General features: G+C 56.4%; 3 protein-coding genes across 3 annotated transcripts in view; 2 read left to right on the top strand and 1 right to left on the bottom strand.

The window, feature by feature from the left end:
- The window catches only part of RAB5C (RAB5C, member RAS oncogene family), a 29,345-nt gene extending 23,716 nt beyond the window's left edge, over window positions 1-5,629 (top strand). The window contains exons 2-6 of the mRNA XM_032163645.2: window positions 160-413; window positions 1,954-2,105; window positions 2,371-2,493; window positions 3,770-3,863; window positions 4,708-5,629. Of these exons, the coding sequence (XP_032019536.1) occupies window positions 248-413; window positions 1,954-2,105; window positions 2,371-2,493; window positions 3,770-3,863; window positions 4,708-4,823 (651 nt within the window). The 5' untranslated portion in view covers window positions 160-247 and the 3' untranslated portion in view covers window positions 4,824-5,629. The remainder of the gene's footprint in view (window positions 1-159; window positions 414-1,953; window positions 2,106-2,370; window positions 2,494-3,769; window positions 3,864-4,707) is intronic.
- Window positions 5,630-6,934: 1,305 nt separating this feature from the next.
- On the bottom strand, window positions 6,935-7,460 carry HSPB9 (heat shock protein family B (small) member 9). The gene has a single exon (XM_032163644.2). The coding sequence runs from the start codon at window positions 7,407-7,409 to the stop codon at window positions 6,957-6,959; it is 453 nt and encodes a 150-aa protein (XP_032019535.1). The 5' UTR covers window positions 7,410-7,460; the 3' UTR covers window positions 6,935-6,956.
- A 1,442-nt stretch (window positions 7,461-8,902) lies between these two features.
- Window positions 8,903-16,869, top strand: KAT2A (lysine acetyltransferase 2A). The gene is made up of 18 exons (XM_032163643.2): window positions 8,903-9,304; window positions 9,441-9,564; window positions 9,901-10,046; window positions 10,152-10,241; window positions 10,555-10,736; window positions 10,837-11,028; window positions 11,864-11,970; window positions 12,172-12,282; window positions 12,375-12,511; window positions 12,593-12,801; window positions 13,028-13,154; window positions 14,352-14,462; window positions 14,941-15,084; window positions 15,373-15,487; window positions 15,583-15,619; window positions 15,699-15,762; window positions 15,897-15,981; window positions 16,139-16,869. Exons 1-18 carry the CDS (start codon window positions 8,966-8,968, stop codon window positions 16,330-16,332), a joined length of 2,514 nt encoding a protein of 837 aa, XP_032019534.1. The 5' UTR covers window positions 8,903-8,965; the 3' UTR covers window positions 16,333-16,869.
- Window positions 16,870-17,176: the final 307 nt, after the last annotated feature.

Below are 17,176 nucleotides of genomic sequence, written 5' to 3'. Positions count from 1 at the left end.
GGCCTCCTGACCTCTAGTGGGGAGGGCAGGGAGGTGAGGTGAGGGGAAGCAGTCGGCTAGGTCTTCAGCGAGGCCAGAGGGAAAGATCTGTAATTTAAGAAGGACACAGCGGGTGACGGCCTCTGAACTAACCCAGTACTTCTCATTTCTCCCTTACAGTTGGAGGTCCCCCTCCCCACTAAGTGCCTCTTTGCATAGCACCAGTCCCCACCCGCACGCTCTCTGGACCACTACAGCTGGACGGGCAATGGCGGGTCGGGGAGGCGCAGCACGACCCAATGGACCAGCTGCTGGGAACAAGATCTGTCAATTTAAGCTGGTTCTGCTGGGGGAGTCTGCGGTAGGCAAATCCAGCCTCGTCCTCCGCTTTGTCAAGGGACAGTTTCACGAGTACCAGGAGAGCACAATCGGAGGTGAGTGGGCATGAGGGAGTCGGGGAGGGGCCTAAAGGTTGCCAAAGAAATGCTTTGACCTTGAGGAGATGGGAAGCTGCCTGCCTGCATTAGAGACTAAATGCGTCTGTGGTGGCAGCCCCACTTCCTCACCTGGGCCCCGGAATCGAGCCCAGCAACCGATCTCCATGCCAGAGTCCTCTCAAGCATTGCTAGTAAGCATTCACTGGGAGTGGAAAGCTAGCTTCCCATCCTGTTTCTGCCCCTTCTTGATTTGTGTGGCCTTGGCTAAGGTACTTTCACTGCCCTGGCTTCATGGAGGGAGAGGCTGACTCTGGATCTTGAGGCCCCTTCTTACTATAACGGGTGGTCCATGTGCCCTGGCCTTTCCCACTTCCAGAAGAAGGAACAGCCTGGTGAGTCGGAGCTGGGTGATAGGTGGGTGTTTCTGAAGCTGACTTTACCCTTTCTGGAGCCCACAGCCTGTTGATTCTCCAGTGGTCAGCATTTAGGATGTGAGTGAGGGTCTGGCCTCGGCCTCTTGTCTCCATGGCTAACACAGACATCAAGAGGCAGGGGCCAATGCTGGCCTTGGCCTTGAGTCATCCTTTCTCTACTCTCTTGGTTGGTAGGAGGTTTCCAGGCAGCTGGAAACAAAATGGGCCATGTCAGCAGTCTCCCTGCTGCCTCCTCAGCATTTGGGTCAGGAGCTGGAGAGGGGAAGTGAGGCAGTGCCCCAGGTCCCTCAGTGAGCTGGGGGAGGGTAGACCAGGAAAGCAGGCTTCTACACATGGCTGTCCCGGGTTCTCTGCTGGGTCCAAGGGCAAAGGGGCCTTTTGCTGGCTGTCCCAGCTCTGGACTCCTCCTTTGAAGCATGTGTACAGGCACCCTGCGTTCCCCTGTCTAAGGAGTCACCTCTTAGTGACTGAAGATCGGGTCATAGGGTGGCCATACAGGAACGGGTCTGGGTCAGAGTTAGGGGCGGTGGCTAGCTGGAGTGCCTGGAGGTGGTAGGGGTGGTTGGGAAGCCGGCCACCCAGCCTCAGCCTGGTGGTGGAACAGTGTGTACTTCCCCAGCATAGCTAAGTGTGTGAGAATGTCCTCAGGAAACCCAAGGTCAGTGACACCCCTGGGCTGGAGCAAACTGAGGGGTAGAGAGGTCCCCAGCTGGTCTGTTCTCTGAGTGGCGGGAGGAGGAGGTCTGAGGGCGCTCACCCTTCTGTGCTTGGAGTCAGGCTTCCCCTAGGCTTTCCCTCTCCTGCCCCTGCTGCGTTCCTCTTCAGAGAGTGGTCCTGAGATGGCTCAGTGCATGCAGGCATCCCTTCTCCTGCCCTTGCCTGGGCTGGGTCTGTAAAGCCTGTGCAGACCCTGTACCCCAGACACATACATAAAAATCCAAACTCCACCCCCCACTCAGGCCTGCTTTGGCTCCTGGGTTGAGGGTTCTCTGTGCCCATCTCAGTGGTGGGCTTCTGAGTGCCAGAGCCTAGAAGCAACAGTGGGATTGTGTGGGGTGGCTTCCGACTCGCTCTTGCCCATGGACGCTCCTTCTCTCTTACAGCGGCCTTCCTCACACAGACTGTCTGCCTGGATGACACAACAGTCAAGTTTGAGATCTGGGACACAGCTGGACAGGAGCGGTATCACAGCCTGGCCCCCATGTACTATCGGGGGGCCCAGGCTGCCATCGTGGTCTATGACATCACCAACACAGTAAAGATTTCCCCTTGCCTCTTCCTCTGCCCTTCATCTTCTCAATGCCCCAGGGATTGGGTTATCAGAGCCCCGATTTTAGGCCGCTTAACCCTCTGTTCCTGGGTGGGGGGTGGGCAGATTTCCTGTTTGGGGACATTGCATCATAATCTTTAGGAGGCAATGTCTTAGATAATTTGGCTATGCCAGCTTGAGAGTCTCTAATGGGTGGCCCTGGGCAGAATGCCTTCTCTATCCCTTCGACATTCTGTCCCTGTCTCCTCAGGATACATTTGCACGGGCCAAGAACTGGGTGAAGGAGCTACAGAGGCAGGCCAGCCCCAACATCGTCATTGCACTCGCGGGTAACAAGGCAGACCTGGCCAGCAAGAGAGCCGTGGAATTCCAGGTGGGGAGATGACAGACTTGGGGGAAGGAGTGGAGTAAGCAGCTCCCACCGGCCTCACCTGGGTTGCTCAGGGGCTTTGGGAAGGACTATGCTAGGAGGCAACAGGGAAGCTTCCATCTGCTGTCCTCTTGTGCCTCAGGCATGGGCCTAACATGGCTCCTGTCTGTAATCCCAGTGCCTTGGGAGGCTGGAGTGGGAGGATCACTTGAGGCCAGGAGTTCGAGACCAGCCTAGGCGACACAGTAAGACTCTGTCTCTACAAAAGATTTAAAAATTAGCTGGGCTTGGTGGCACGCACCTGTAGTCTCAGCTGCTCAGGAGGCTGAGGCAGGAGGATTGCTTGAGCCCAGGAGTTTAAGACTGCAGTGATTGTGCCACTGCACTCCAGCCTGGGCAAGAGTGAGGCCCCATCTCTTTGAAAAAAAAAAAAAAACCAGGTGTGGTGGCACACGCCTATAATCCCAATACTCTGCAGGCTGAGGCGGGAGGATCACTAGAGGCCAGGAGATTGAGGCTGCGGTGAGCGGTGGTCGTGCCACCGCACTCCAGCCTGGGCAACACAGTAAGATCCTGTCTCAAAAAAAAAAAAAAAAGAAACGAATAAAACATGGGCCTAAAAGGAATTGCCTGTCACCTGTCTCTCCCTGGTTCTCTTTCTTTGGCGGTAGGGGTGTGTGTATGTATGGATCACTAGCCTTCTGCTTATCTTTTCTTGTAAGTTGACTTTTTAATTAAACTTATTGAAAAAAAAAATACTTAAGTCTCTGCTAACCCTAGAAACTCAACTTCTCTTCTTCTAATTTCCCCAGTTTCTTGTCCTTCCAGAAATATGCACGTGTTTTTTAATCCCTGTCTTTACATTGATGGCAGTGTGCTATACATACTGTATATGATAATTTTTTACCAATCCCTAATAATAGCAAAAGACTGAAAACAGTGCTGCAGTAGACATCCACATACTTTTGTGCTTTTGTGCAAACATGTAAGTGTATTTGTAGGTTAACTTTCTAGAAGTATTTCCTAGTGATTTTGAAGAGCAAGAAGGCAGGGTGGACCTAGGGAAACCCGGGTAAGACATCTGCCAGTGATTGTGAGCCGAGAGGTGCTATACATGAACGGGGAAACCCAGATCAGGGCAGCCTTAGGCCTGAAAACCCCTGTGTGTGTCCCCTGATCTCTATTATGATAAGGCGCTCGAACAAGGAAGGTTTGTATCCTGGGCCCCGACCCCTGCCAACATTTCCCTCTCACCTTCTCTCACCTCCATCCAAACCAGGAAGCCCAAGCCTATGCAGACGACAACAGTTTGCTGTTCATGGAGACATCAGCAAAGACTGCAATGAACGTGAACGAAATCTTCATGGCAATAGGTTAGTTGCTTCTCCTCCCCTCCTCTCTCCGCCACAGCAAGGGCATATCACCTGTCTGCTGGTCTAGAGTGGGCCTGCGGGGTCCCTTCACCACTTTTTTTTTTTTTTTTTGAGATGGAGTCTCGCTCTGTCCCCCAGGCTGGAGTTCAGTGGCGTGATCTCGACTCACTGCAAGCTCCGCCCCCCGGGTTCACGCCATTCTCCTGCCTCAGCCTCTCGAGCAGCTGGGACTACAGGCGCCCACCACCACGCCCAGCTAATTTTTTGTATTTTTAGTAGAGACGGGGTTTCACAGTGTTAGCCAGGATGGTCTCGATCTCCTGACCTCGTGATCCACCTGCCTCGGCCTCCCAAAGTGCTGGGATTACGAGCGTGAGCCACTGTGCCCGGCCCCCTTCACCACTTTTAACCTTCTGATAAAATTGTTTTCATCGTCACCTGACTCCCAGATGTAGATGTTGGTTGTTCACCCGAGAAGTTCCTGAAGCCTGGGCCAGAGTCTCAACATTTCACTCTCTGAGCCTGTAGCCTGCCACCCATTTCAGAGCCTGCCATCACTACCCCTACCCACTGCCTAGGAGTTTTTAGTTCATTTGGCTCTGGAATCTTCCTTCCTGGGTTGCAGATCCTGGCTCTACCACTCATTAGCTCTGTAGTCTTGGGCAAGTTATTTAACCTTTCTTGGCTGCAGTTTCCTGAAAACACTCAGAATGCACCTGACACATAGAAGCCCTCAATATGTGAGTTATCACTGACTGGGTGTAAAGGCCAGAATCTGCTCCAGTGGAACTGGGAGAGTTATTGGGGTACTCCCAACAAATGCACTTTTCCCCCTCCCAAACAGCTAAGAAGCTTCCCAAGAATGAGCCCCAGAATGCAACTGGTGCTCCAGGCCGAAACCGAGGTGTGGACCTCCAGGAGAACAACCCAGCCAGCCGGAGCCAGTGCTGCAGCAACTGAGCCCCCCCTTGCCTGCCCGCTGCCCCCGCCTCCTCCGCCTGAAGGACCCGACTGGAATCCACTCTAACCAATCGCACTTAACGACTCGGGCCACCACTTGGGGGGGCAGGGGGAGGGGTCCACCATGATTTCTCCATATAATTTTGATCATAGGCCGGAGTGAGTCATTCCACCTGCACCTTTCTGTACAAATACTAATTCAATTTTAAGTCTTAAGTCACTTTTTTAATATATATGATCTTCTGCTCTTCCCACTTCGTCCCCTTTCTACTGCTCTCCCATTTTCCCTTGCTGGGAGTAGCCACATGCTCTTGTCCCTCCACCCTTGTATATGGGGACAGTGGGGTCAGTGCAGCTACCCTTTCTTTCCCTCCTGCGGAACAGCGGACCCAGCAAGAGCATCCACATCCTCACCTTGTTCGGAGTGGTCTTGGGTTTGGGCGGTGGGGCAGACCTTGGGAAGGGGCTTAGGAAGGGAGAGGCAGCTCTTCCTTCAGCTGGCTCTCATCAGGCTGCAGCCCCCTCCCCGCCCCCAACTCCCTGCTGGGAAACCACAGCATTATCACAGCATTATTGTGACAGCCACGAACCCATTGCCCACAACCCCTCCACCCTCGGTCACCCCGACCTCTGGCTCTGAGCCCTGTTCTGACCAAATCATGATGATGAGTATTTGGGGGTGGGTGGGTAAGGGGGGGAGTGGGAGGGGACGGAACCAACTTTTTCTGTATTTTGTATTGTATGTTTTCTTCAACATGTAACCAATCAGTATCTTGTCAATATAGTCAGCCGATCGATCGACCTCACAATTGTCTTCCTTGTCTTTCTCTGGCAGTTTATCAGACAATGCCCTCTGTAGTTGAAGTTGATTTAAAATGAACCACTGAATCTTGTTAAACAAAATCTTCCCCTCTAATATGAGGGGATGCTGGTGGTCATGGTAACCAAGAGAAAGAGGCTCTTACTGTTAGCAGCTCCGATGAGGTAGCTGACCTGGGCTGACCAAGTTTGAAGTTTCAGGGCCCGTGTTCACTTCTCCACCTCCCTTCCCCTCCCCCACCTACTGGATCATACTGGGGTGACATGCAGTGTGTATTTGATGATCATTAGTCTCTGAAACACCAGAAACAACCTCTCTGGGTTTTTTTGGTTGGTCTTTACTAGTGAGAGGGTCTGGATCCTGTCTCTCTTCCTGAAGAGGAAGGAATCCCAACAGCCCCTGGAACGCTGGACTGGTCTTAAGGCCAAGACTGTAGCCCCTGGCTTTCCTCACCACCTCTGTCCACATCACCCCCCCAACACACCACATCCAAGTTGCCCCAGTCCAGCTCTCTGCTGGTTCTGGAATCAAGTCTGGGCACTCAGCTCTCTGCTGCTACCTGTTGGAGGTGCTGCTCAGCTAGGGCCACACTCTCCTCCAATTTCTCCCAGGGCCACAGAGGCCTGATTCCCTCTTTTTTTTTTTTTTTTTTTTTTTTTAGACGGAGTGTTACCCAGGCTGGAGTGCAGTGGTGCGATCTCAACTCACTGCAGCCTCCACCTCCTGGGTTCAAGCGGTTCTTCTGCCTTAGCCTCCCAAGTAGCTGGGATTACAGGCACCCGCCACCATGCCCTGCTAATTTTTGTATTTTTAGTAGAGACAGGGTTTCACCATGTTGGCCAGGCTTGTCTAGAACTCCTGGCCTCAAGTGATCCACCCGCCTTGGCCTCCCAAAGTGCTGGGATTACAGGCGTGAGCCACCACACCCAGCCATTTTTTTTTTTTTTTGAGACAGAGTCTCACTCTGTGGCTCAGGCTGGAGGGCAGTGGCAGGATCTTGGCTCACTGCAACCTCCCTCCACCTCCCAGGTTCAAACGATTCTCTTGCTCAGCCTCCGGAGTAGCTGGGATTACAGGCGCACACCACCACGCCTAATTTTTGTGTTTTTAGTAGAGGTGGGGTTTCACCATGTTGGCCAGGCTGGTCTCGAACTCTTGGCCTCAAGTGATCTGCCCGCAGAGGCCTGATTCTTGGTGGACCACCACCTTGAGGGTGCCTTTCCTGCCCCCTGTGCCTCCAGTCCCTCTAACTCTGACTCCCATCCCCAGAAAAGACAACGGACACCAAGGCTGCTGCACATCGCGTCGTTTGTTTACTGGCTCCTGAGTCTCAGGGACGGTCCTGTTTGGGCTTCAGGGACAGCCAGCGCCACACACTGGCCTCTGACCCACAGCTGCCCGGAGGGGGTCAGGCAGCAGGTCATGGCGGTAGGATTCAGGTTGGACGGGAGCATTTTCCGGTGCACCTTCTGTGACATGCGGTAACTGACCCTTTCCGGGTCCCTGACGTCCAGTTGCTGCTGTCCGGTCACCATCAGCCATTGGCCATCCTCCTGCACCACCAGCTCCTCCGGGGCGAAGCCGTGGGCATCCATCTTCATTTGGAAACCGTTTCTGGCATGGTCATTGTCCTCCTGAGCTGCTGGACTATCCCTGAGCAGCCGCACCGGCATTGTGGCCACCTGGTTCAGTTCAGCAAGGCCTACGCTGGGACACCGGGATGCCACCTGGCTCTCGTTGGAGAAGGTGTTACCGACCCTCTGCATCCGAGTCAGCGACTAACTGCTGTCAAAGGGCGCGAGGCTCCGAGCGCAGAGCTAGGCGCACGGACGCCCGGAGAGGAGGGACCTCGCGCGGCCTAGCCGAGCTCAGCTCCGCTCGCTCGGTTCCCTTCACTTCTGCAAACGCAGGCGGAGTTCGGGATCAGCCACGCCCATCTTACCTCCAAGAGCCAGACTGTCAGCGCCCTGGCGCGCCCGCAGCTGCTCTCATCCCAGACTCTGACCCTTTCTCCGCCCTTCCCCACCTTCGTTAATGGACTCTGGGAGGCCGCAGCTGTGAAGGAACTGGATCCACGACCAGACCAGGCCAGACCCGAGGGAGCCAGACCCTGGCGCAGCCAACAGCAGATTGATCCCCCAGCTGGAAGGGGGCTGTCTTGCCTTCTAAGGACCAGGCCTGGGGCAAGGATTGTTCCCAGACAGAGCCAGGGGAGGGCGGCCTTCCTGGGTCATCCACCCTACCTCTCCCTGACCATCCACAACCCCACGCGGACACGCGACACGAGGAGGTGGACTGGTCTCTCCGGCTGCATTAATTCCCCCCGGGGCCTCCTGTGCTGCAGGCTGTGGTCTGGGCTCTGGGGCCACAAAGATGAAGTCGCAGTTGGGGCTTCAGGAGAGTGGCTCCCAGTGCACAGAGAAAGGCCTAGCCCTCCTCTGCCTCACCCTCCACGTCAGTAGCCTTCTTGGTGACCATCATAACCACAGCTATGCCTCTGGTGCTGTTATTTGATAATTTTTTTTTTTAAGAGACGGTATCATTATGTTGCCCAGGTTAATCTGAAACTCCTGGGCTCAAGCGATCCTCCCATCTCGGCCTCCCAAAGTGCTGGGATTACAGGCGCGAGCCACCTCGCCCGGCCTATAAACTTTATTTTTTATTTTTTTGTAAAGATGGGGGGGGGGTCTCCCTATGTTGCCCAGCCTGGTCTCGAACTCCTGGGCTCAAGCGATCCTCCCGCGTGAGCCAGCCACCCGGCCTGATAAACTCCTTTTTGTTGAGTGATACTATTAAATACATACATACTGAAAAGCACACAAAAAGGTGCAGGTGGATGTCAGGAGGAGAATACACCCAGGTCACCACCACACTACTGCAGAACTGTTGCTACGTCTCATCTCTACCGCAGCTGCAATTCGGTGTCCGGAGCCGCGTGGGGCAGGGCCTGTGCGGGAGTTGGGGGAGGGGGTTAAGTGAGAGAGAGGCGCAGGAAAGAGGCAGACCCCATGATTCTCCCCAAGACTCCTTGTCCCCAAGAGGACAGCCATCGTGACTCTCCCGGCCTCCATTAAAAGAGATTACAAGTGAAGAAGGGTCAATGTGGGCCCTTCACTCAAGCCTCATTTGGCTGTCAGGGGCCAAGAGACAGGACAGAAAAGTCTGGAAGCTGGAGGCAGTGGTGCGGGGGGGGGGGGGGGGGGGGCGGGAAGACTACAACTCCCGTCATGCGCCGCGCAGCAACGCCTGCGCACTGAGCGCCGGTTGCCCATGCGGCCCTAGGGCTGGGAGCGCGGCGCCGCTCTCCGCTGCGGGGGAGGCCATGGCGGAACCTTCCCAGGCCCCGACCCCGGCCCCGGCTGCGCAGCCCCGGCCCCTTCAGTCCCCAGCCCCTGCCCCAACTCCGACTCCTGCACCCAGCCCGGCTTCAGCCTCGACTCCGACTCCCACCCCGGCACCAGCCCCTGCCCCAGCTGCAGCCCCAGCCAGCAGCACAGGGACTGGGGGGCCCGGGGTAGGAAGTGGGGGGGCCGGGAGCGGGGGGGATCCGGCTCGACCTGGCCTGAGCCAGCAGCAGCGCGCCAGCCAGAGGAAGGCGCAAGTCCGGGGGCTGCCGCGCGCCAAGAAGCTTGAGAAGCTAGGGGTCTTCTCGGCTTGCAAGGTGGGGGCGGGGCCTGGGGTGAAGGGGCGGGGCTTGGGGCATCCCAGGGCTCGGGTGGGAATGGGGTCAAAGCTCTGGCTGCGGAGCGGCCCTTGCCCCAGAGGTATAGGTCATTGACTGATCCTTCCGCCTCCAGGCCAATGAAACCTGTAAGTGTAATGGCTGGAAAAACCCCAAGCCCCCCACTGCACCCCGCATGGATCTGCAGCAGCCAGCTGCCAACCTGAGTGAGCTGTGCCGCAGTTGTGAGCACCCCTTGGGTAAGGCAGGCAGCGCCCTTGGAGCTGGGGGCAGGTGCTGGGTCCTGCTTGGACAGGGTGACAAGTGCCACAAAGCTTCATCTCTGAAAAAATCAAAGATGCCTCGAAGGAGGGATTGGGTTGGGGAGTGTGTATACACCAAGGGAGGAGAAAGGAAATCTCTCAGCCCAGAACAGGCCCAGGCAACCGAACGGTTGATATCGGAGCAGTCAGTCTCACTGTTGGTCACACTGGTTGGAGGAACAGAGTGTGTATCTTGCTTGGCTGTGAAGAGGGTCAAGAAGCCTTGTTGATTTCTTCTAGCAGTTTTTCCTAACTCTGCCATCTGTCTTGCAGCTGACCACGTATCCCACTTGGAGAATGTGTCAGAGGATGAGATAAACCGACTGTTGGGGATGGTGGTGGATGTGGAGAATCTCTTCATGTCTGTTCACAAGGAGGAGGACACAGACACCAAACAGGTCTATTTCTACCTCTTCAAGGTGAGCTTCCACTAAAGGAGGGTGTGAGTGAAGGAGGTGGGGCCTTGAGGGGTTGTCTGCAGCTCTGCCCCACTCCCCTCTATGCCCCCTTCCTCTTCTCTCTAGCTACTGCGGAAATGCATCCTGCAGATGACCCGGCCCGTGGTGGAGGGGTCCCTGGGCAGCCCTCCATTTGAGAAACCTAATATTGAGCAGGTGAGATAGGGGAATTGGAGATAGCGGATAGGAGAATTGGGGACAGCTTGGGGGAGTGGGGAGCCTGTGTTCTCCATCCTCCTCAAGCTGAGAACAGGGGGGAGGTTCAGAGAAGGGAGGGTGTTTTGTGCTAACCTCAGGGTGGGCATGGTGGTAGGGAGGGAGCAGAGCTTTTCTATAGAGAGCACGGGAGAGAGAGAGGAGAAGGAGAACCTTGTCCCTGGCCTCAGGGAGCATCTTCCTTTGTCTAAAAAGGCCCTGCGGGCTGCTCACACCTCATTCCTGGTTTTATTCCCCACCCACCCCATCTCAGGGTGTGCTGAACTTTGTGCAGTACAAGTTTAGTCACCTGGCTCCCCGGGAGCGGCAGACAATGTTCGAGCTCTCAAAGATGTTCTTGCTCTGCCTTAACTACTGGAAGCTTGAGACACCTGCCCAGTTTCGGCAGAGGTCTCAGGCTGAGGACGTGGCTACCTACAAGGTCAATTACACCAGGTAGGCCCAGCCAGGGGCAGCTTCGGGGGAGGCTTGCAGGCCCAGCCTGGGTTCAGTGGGTTCCGCCCTCACCTGTCTCCCCCTTGACCCCCTACTCCAGATGGCTCTGTTACTGCCACGTGCCCCAGAGCTGTGATAGCCTCCCCCGCTACGAAACCACTCACGTCTTTGGGCGAAGCCTTCTCCGGTCCATTTTCACCGTTACCCGCCGGCAGCTGCTGGAAAAGTTCCGAGTGGAGAAGGACAAATTGGTGCCCGAGAAGAGGACCCTCATCCTCACTCACTTCCCCAAGTAAGGCTCCTTCTGGCCTATCAGGATTTGGCCCCAAGTTCACATCCTCCCTGTTGTCCCCTTTTTTCCAGGAAGGCTTCCTGGATTGGTCCCTCCTCTCCCTCCATGGGCCTTCTGGGATCTGGGCGTCTACCTGGCAGACTTGCCCATGGCCCAGAAGCAACTTGCTAGTACTAGTCTGGGGATGGCAGGTACATAGCCCAAGCTAACGCTGCCCCCACCCCACCCTACGCCCCAGTAGATGTTACTAATTGTTTCCCATGGGGGCCTGGACACAGCCTCAGACTCCTTCCCTGCACAGCTCTCCAAGAAACCAGAGCTTATGCTTGAAGTGAAACCAGTTTCTACTCCTGGTCTTTTCTGTACCATTTTCTTCTGTTCGGCCACACCTTTTAAAATATGGGTCATAACTCCCCTGTTCAAAAAACCCTACTGACTAATTCTGGCTCTCTAGTGCCCCCTGCCATCAGGTGGGAACAAGAAATGGCAAGATGGGGTGGAGTCTGAGCCCATTTTGATACTGAGGGCAGTGAGGGGACTCAGGGTGACAAGGTGCCCTGCCTGGCCACACAGCACAGGATGACATCAGCTCAGACCTGTCTCCCTGTGCCACACAGCATGGTGAAACTGAGCCTCTTTGATCTCTGTCCTGGATGTGTCCTGTCCTCTTACCTTCAATTGGAGGCTCCCAGAAGACAGGGGCTGTCCCTTCTTTCAGGTCCCCAGTTCCCTAAGAGCAGGGTCTGTCTCTGACCAGCCTCCAGTCCCTCTGTTGCCTGGCCCAGGCTGCACCCTGGAGAACAGAGTTGTGGGACAGACTGTGTCCTCCCTACAGATTCCTGTCCATGCTGGAGGAGGAGATCTATGGGGCAAACTCTCCAATCTGGGAGTCAGGCTTCACCATGCCACCCTCAGAGGGGACACAGCTGGTGCCCCGGCCAGGTAAGTGCTATGGTACGCTCTGTAGGGTGTCTGGCCTGCCTGGCTGAGCTAAGCCTCCTGGGTGGAAGAGAGCTCAGCTGGGCCGGAGGCCCTGGATCCCACTGAGAGACCTGCCACCGGCTTCAGCCCCCAGTCCCTGACTTCTCTCTCTCTCTCCTCAGCTTCAGCCCCCCGTCCCTGACTCTCTCTCTCTCTCCTCAGCTTCAGTCAGTGCAGCGGTTGTTCCCAGCACCCCCATCTTCAGCCCCAGCATGGGTGGGGGCAGCAACAGCTCCCTGAGTCTGGATTCTGCAGGGGCCGAGCCTATGCCAGGTGGATACTTGACCCCTGACCTCTGACCCTCATTCACTCCTTCCCAAACCTTTTTTACTGATCCTGAGCAACCTTGCCTGCCTCCCCAATAGGCGAGAAGAGGAAGCTCCCGGAGAACCTGACCCTGGAGGATGCCAAGCGGCTCCGTGTGATGGGTGACATCCCCATGGAGCTGGTCAATGAGGTCATGCTGACCATCACTGACCCTGCTGCCATGCTGGGGCCTGAGGTGGGCAGCCCGACCTGCTGACCAGTTGGGGGACCCCTGCCAACCTGAGACCCCGGCTCACCACCCCTCTTCTGTGCCCAGACGAGCCTGCTTTCGGCCAATGCGGCCCGGGATGAGACAGCCCGCCTGGAGGAGCGCCGCGGCATCATCGAGTTCCATGTCATCGGCAACTCGCTGACGCCTAAGGCCAACCGGCGGGTGTTGCTGTGGCTCGTGGGGCTGCAGAATGTCTTTTCTCACCAGCTGCCACGCATGCCTAAGGAGTATATCGCCCGCCTCGTCTTTGACCCGTGCGTCCCCCAGAGAGCCCCTCCCCCAGGGCAGCACACCCAGGTCCCTTCCTCCTCGGCCTCTTCACTCCTCAAAATTGGGGATCCCCTGCTCCCCACTTCTGAGGTTCAACCTTTGAGCATTCTTACTTCTCACTGCCCAACCCTGACTACAGCTCAGACTTCCAGGGCTCTGGGGACCTGAAGGGGATGGTCAGGGGCTGTGACATGCCCCCCTCTCTCTTAGGAAGCACAAGACTCTGGCCTTGATCAAGGACGGGCGGGTCATCGGTGGCATCTGCTTCCGCATGTTTCCCACCCAGGGCTTCACGGAGATTGTCTTCTGTGCTGTCACCTCAAATGAGCAGGTCAAGGTGAGCGCGGCTCCCCGGCCCCAGCCCCAGCCCATGGCTCACTCCTGAGTTTGGGCCAGTTCGGAGCAGCGGGATGTGTGGGATGCACCAGCCCCTTGCTCTTCTCTTAGTTAGTGGCCCGTTCCTCACATCCCCACAAGGTGGCAGCCGTACTTTGATAACTGTGGATTAGGAAACCACCTGTTGACAGACTGAGCCCAAGCAGCAGCCACACTTTGGTGGACCTGTGGACTTGGGTTTTTTTCATCACAAGAACATTTACATACATGGGGGAATTAATTACTTTACTTTTTATTTTTTGTTTATTTTTTTGAAACAGGGTCTCTCTCACCCAGGCTGCAGTGCAGAGGCATGATCAGGGCTCACTGCAGCCTCGACCTCCCAGGTTCCAGTGATACTCCTGCCTCGGCCTCCCAAGTAGCTGGGACCACAGGCACGCACCACTACATCTGGCTAACTTTTGTATTTTAGTAGAGACGGTTTCACCATGTTGCAGGGTTTCACCCAGGCTGGTCTCCAACTCCTGACCTCAAGTGATTCACCCGCCTCGGCCTCCCAAAGTGCTGGGATTACAGGCATGAGCCACCGTGCCCAGCTGAACTAATCATTATTACAGCAGCCCTATGCTGATAGTCTTGGCTTCTGTCTTTTGTTAAAACAGACCCACTCATAGGGTCTCTGGCTCTGTGTGTTGCATACCTCAGATGTGCGTGGTGCATCTTGGCCTGATGTGTGGGAGGCATTGCTCCTGCTGCTCAGGCCTCTGGTGACTCCCCCTCCCTCTTCTTCCAACTCTGAGGCCCAGGGACTGGGAATCAGTGGCCTGTGTTGGGTTTGGACCCGGCCCTGCCACGGCTGGCAGCCTGACCTTGAACACATTTCCTAACGTAGCTGAGTTTCGGTTTTCTCTTCTGTAAAATAAAGGTGGTAATACTCACCTCTGGGGTTAATTTGAGAATAGGTCTGTAAAACAGGAAGCACTGCACCTGGCCCAGAGTGAGCTTAGAAAGCCCGGACCCTTCACTTTCTCCCCATAAGCTCCCCTTCCTCTGTCAGCTGCCTTTCTTCCTCTTTGCCTGGATGCTCTCGCTCTCCCTACCTCCTTTCCAATCTACCCGCTCCTCTCTGGTCTCTGAGACCTCTCCAGCACCAGGCCCATCCTCAGCTCCTGGTGAGTCCTGCTCCCCTCCCCCACAGGGTTATGGGACCCACCTGATGAACCACCTGAAGGAGTATCACATCAAGCACAACATTCTCTACTTCCTCACCTACGCCGACGAGTACGCCATCGGCTACTTCAAAAAGCAGGTGACCCGTAGCCTTGTCCCACACCGGTGCTTTGCCTGGAGCCTGGGGTCATTCCGTCCAGCCCCTCTGTGGGTGGAGTAGGAGTCCCTTTGCGTCCCCTACTTCACCTGACACCTGCCAGGAAAGTCTCCCTGCCTATCTTCTTTCCTCTGCTGCCACTGCCCCAGGGGAGAATGGGGGCCTGTGGGGCCAGTAGAGCAGGCCAGAGGAACTGGGGGGCCAGTAGAGCAAGCTGGAGGAACTGGGGGGCCAGTAGAGCAGGCTGGAGGAACTGGGGGGCTCTTCGATGAGTCAGGAGTGGGCAGCCGACCTGGGACCTTTCCAGGGACAGTTTGAACCCTCACAGTGCCCCAGGAAGAGGTTCAGGAGCAGGAGGTGGCACATGGCATGTGCCACCCCTCTGGTGCTCCCAGGGGAGGGACTACAGAAGTTGGGAAATACTTATGGATGGACTGGGTCATGACCCTCCACCCCCCAGGGTTTCTCCAAGGACATCAAGGTGCCCAAGAGCCGCTACCTGGGCTACATCAAGGACTACGAGGGAGCGACGCTGATGGAGTGTGAGCTGAATCCCCGCATCCCCTACACGGAGCTGTCCCACATCATCAAGAAGCAGAAAGAGGTGGTGTGCGCACGTGCGCATCTGTGGGATTTTTCATGAATGGGCATGCAGAGGGCGAGCACACGTGTGTAGACCTGTTCTACATGTACCTGCGTGTATGTGTGTGAGTGAGGAGGGGACAGGCCAGGATCTTGGTTCTTGCTCTGCTCCCTTGGGGAAGTTATGAGGGGAGGTGCTGGATTAGGTGGCGTTGCAGCTGGGTGGGTGCAGCCGGTGGCTCTGACTGTGGCCCTGGGAGGGGTTGTTGCTGGGGCTGGAGTTGGCCCCTCAGTCCCTTCCTTCCCTCAGATCATCAAGAAGCTGATTGAGCGCAAACAGGCCCAGATCCGCAAGGTCTACCCAGGGCTCAGCTGCTTCAAGGAGGGCGTGAGGCAGATCCCTGTGGAGAGCGTTCCCGGCATTCGTAAGCAGAGGTCTCAGTTGCAGGGTAGTGGGGGCAAGCTGCTTGAGGTGTGGACCGGCATTCTTAGAGACATTCTCCCACTTCCCACTTTGCAGGAGAGACGGGCTGGAAGCCATTGGGGAAGGAGAAGGGGTGAGTGTTTGTCAAAGGAGCCGGGTTGGGGGTGGGGCAGAAGGACTTGGAGCCTCAGACTTGGTGTCTCTCGCCCCAGGAAGGAGCTGAAGGACCCCGACCAGCTCTACACAACCCTCAAAAACCTGCTGGCCCAAATCAAGGTGGGGAGACCAGGTTTCCTTTCCAGGGCCCCTGCACCAGTGGCTGTGGCCTCTTGATGCAGTGTAGGGTGGGTGGTGGTCTTGGGCTGGCGTGGGCGCAGCAGGGCTGTCCCCAGCTCGGCTCTTCTCTCCAGTCGCACCCCAGTGCCTGGCCCTTCATGGAGCCTGTGAAGAAGTCGGAGGCCCCTGACTACTACGAGGTCATCCGCTTCCCCATTGGTGAGGACCTTCCATTCCATCCCCTCCCCTCCTCTTCTGTCCCCACACCTGCTCCTGCCCTCACTGCGCCCTGCAGCCCCATGGGGCCCACCCCAGTGGACAGCCCTGCCGTGGTCCTCAGCCTCTTAAAGCTGTGCTCCGTCTCCCGCTGCCGCAGACCTGAAGACCATGACTGAGCGTCTGCGAAGCCGCTACTACGTGACCCGGAAACTCTTTGTGGCCGACCTGCAGCGGGTCATCGCCAACTGTCGCGAGTACAACCCCCCGGACAGCGAATATTGCCGCTGTGCCAGCGCCCTGGAGAAGTTCTTCTACTTCAAGCTCAAGGAGGGAGGGCTCATTGACAAGTAGGCCCATCTTTGGGCCACAGCCCTGACCTGGAATGTCTCCACCTCGGATTCTGATCTGATCCTTAGGGGGTGCCCTGGCCCCACGGACCCGACTCAGCTTGAGACACTCCAGCCAAGGGTCCTCTGGCCCCTGATCCTGCAGCTCTTTCTGGACCTTCAGGCACCCCCAAGCGTGCAGCTCTGTCCCAGCCTTCACTGTGTGTGAGAGGTCTCCTGGGTTGGGGCCCAGCCCCTCTAGAGTGGCTGGTGGCCAGGGATGAACCTTGCCCAGCCGTGGTGGCCCCCAGACCTGGTCCCCAAGAGCTTTGGAGGCTTGGATTCCTGGGCCTGGCCCAGGTGGCTGTTTCCCTGAGGACCAGGACTGCTCATTTTAGCTTGAGTGATGGCTTCAGGGGTTGGAAGTTCAGCCCAAACTGGAGGGGGCCATGCCTTGTCCAGCACTGTTCTGTCAGTCTCCCCCAGGGGTGGGGGGTATGGGGACCATTCATTCCCTGGCATTAATCCCTTAGAGGGAATAATAAAGCTTTTTATGTCTCTGTGTGATTGTTTCTTTGGTATAGTCCCAGCCTTAGGAGGCTCACCTTGGCCCCCAGGGACCTCTTGCAAACTGGAGGCTGCTCTCCCCAGCAAGCCTCAGGCCTGGTCCTGTGCTCCTGGGGTGATGGGTCCTACCTGGCTGCAGCCCCCCACCTCTCCCTCCTCCAGGCTGCTCCTGATCCAGATGCCAGGGCAGCAGGGGTCAGAACCTCTTGCCTTAACTTTAACCTGGGTGGACGTGGTTACAACTGACTGCAAAAGGGCCAGAACGTAGAGGATCCCGTAGCACTGAAAGAGTGCTTCCCTGT

This window comes from Hylobates moloch, unplaced genomic scaffold (assembly GCF_009828535.3).
Source record: "Hylobates moloch isolate HMO894 unplaced genomic scaffold, HMol_V3 SCAFFOLD_10, whole genome shotgun sequence".
Taxonomy (NCBI): Eukaryota; Metazoa; Chordata; class Mammalia; order Primates; family Hylobatidae; genus Hylobates; species Hylobates moloch.
This window is presented reverse-complemented; position numbering and strand designations above follow the sequence as displayed.

What these genes read in the sequence shown, in the direction of transcription:
- HSPB9 (XM_032163644.2), bottom strand. Translation starts at nt 7,409, where the DNA reads ATGCAGAGGGTCGGTAACACCTTCTCCAACGAGAGCCAGGTGGCATCC.
- KAT2A (XM_032163643.2), top strand. Translation starts at nt 8,966, where the DNA reads ATGGCGGAACCTTCCCAGGCCCCGACCCCGGCCCCGGCTGCGCAGCCC. An exon ending in GCCCGCCTCGTCTTTGACCC is followed by an intron (nt 12,802 to 13,027) that starts GTGCGTCCCCCA and finishes CCTCTCTCTTAG; the next exon opens with GAAGCACAAGACTCTGGCCT. An exon ending in CCATTGGGGAAGGAGAAGGG is followed by an intron (nt 15,620 to 15,698) that starts GTGAGTGTTTGT and finishes CTCTCGCCCCAG; the next exon opens with GAAGGAGCTGAAGGACCCCG.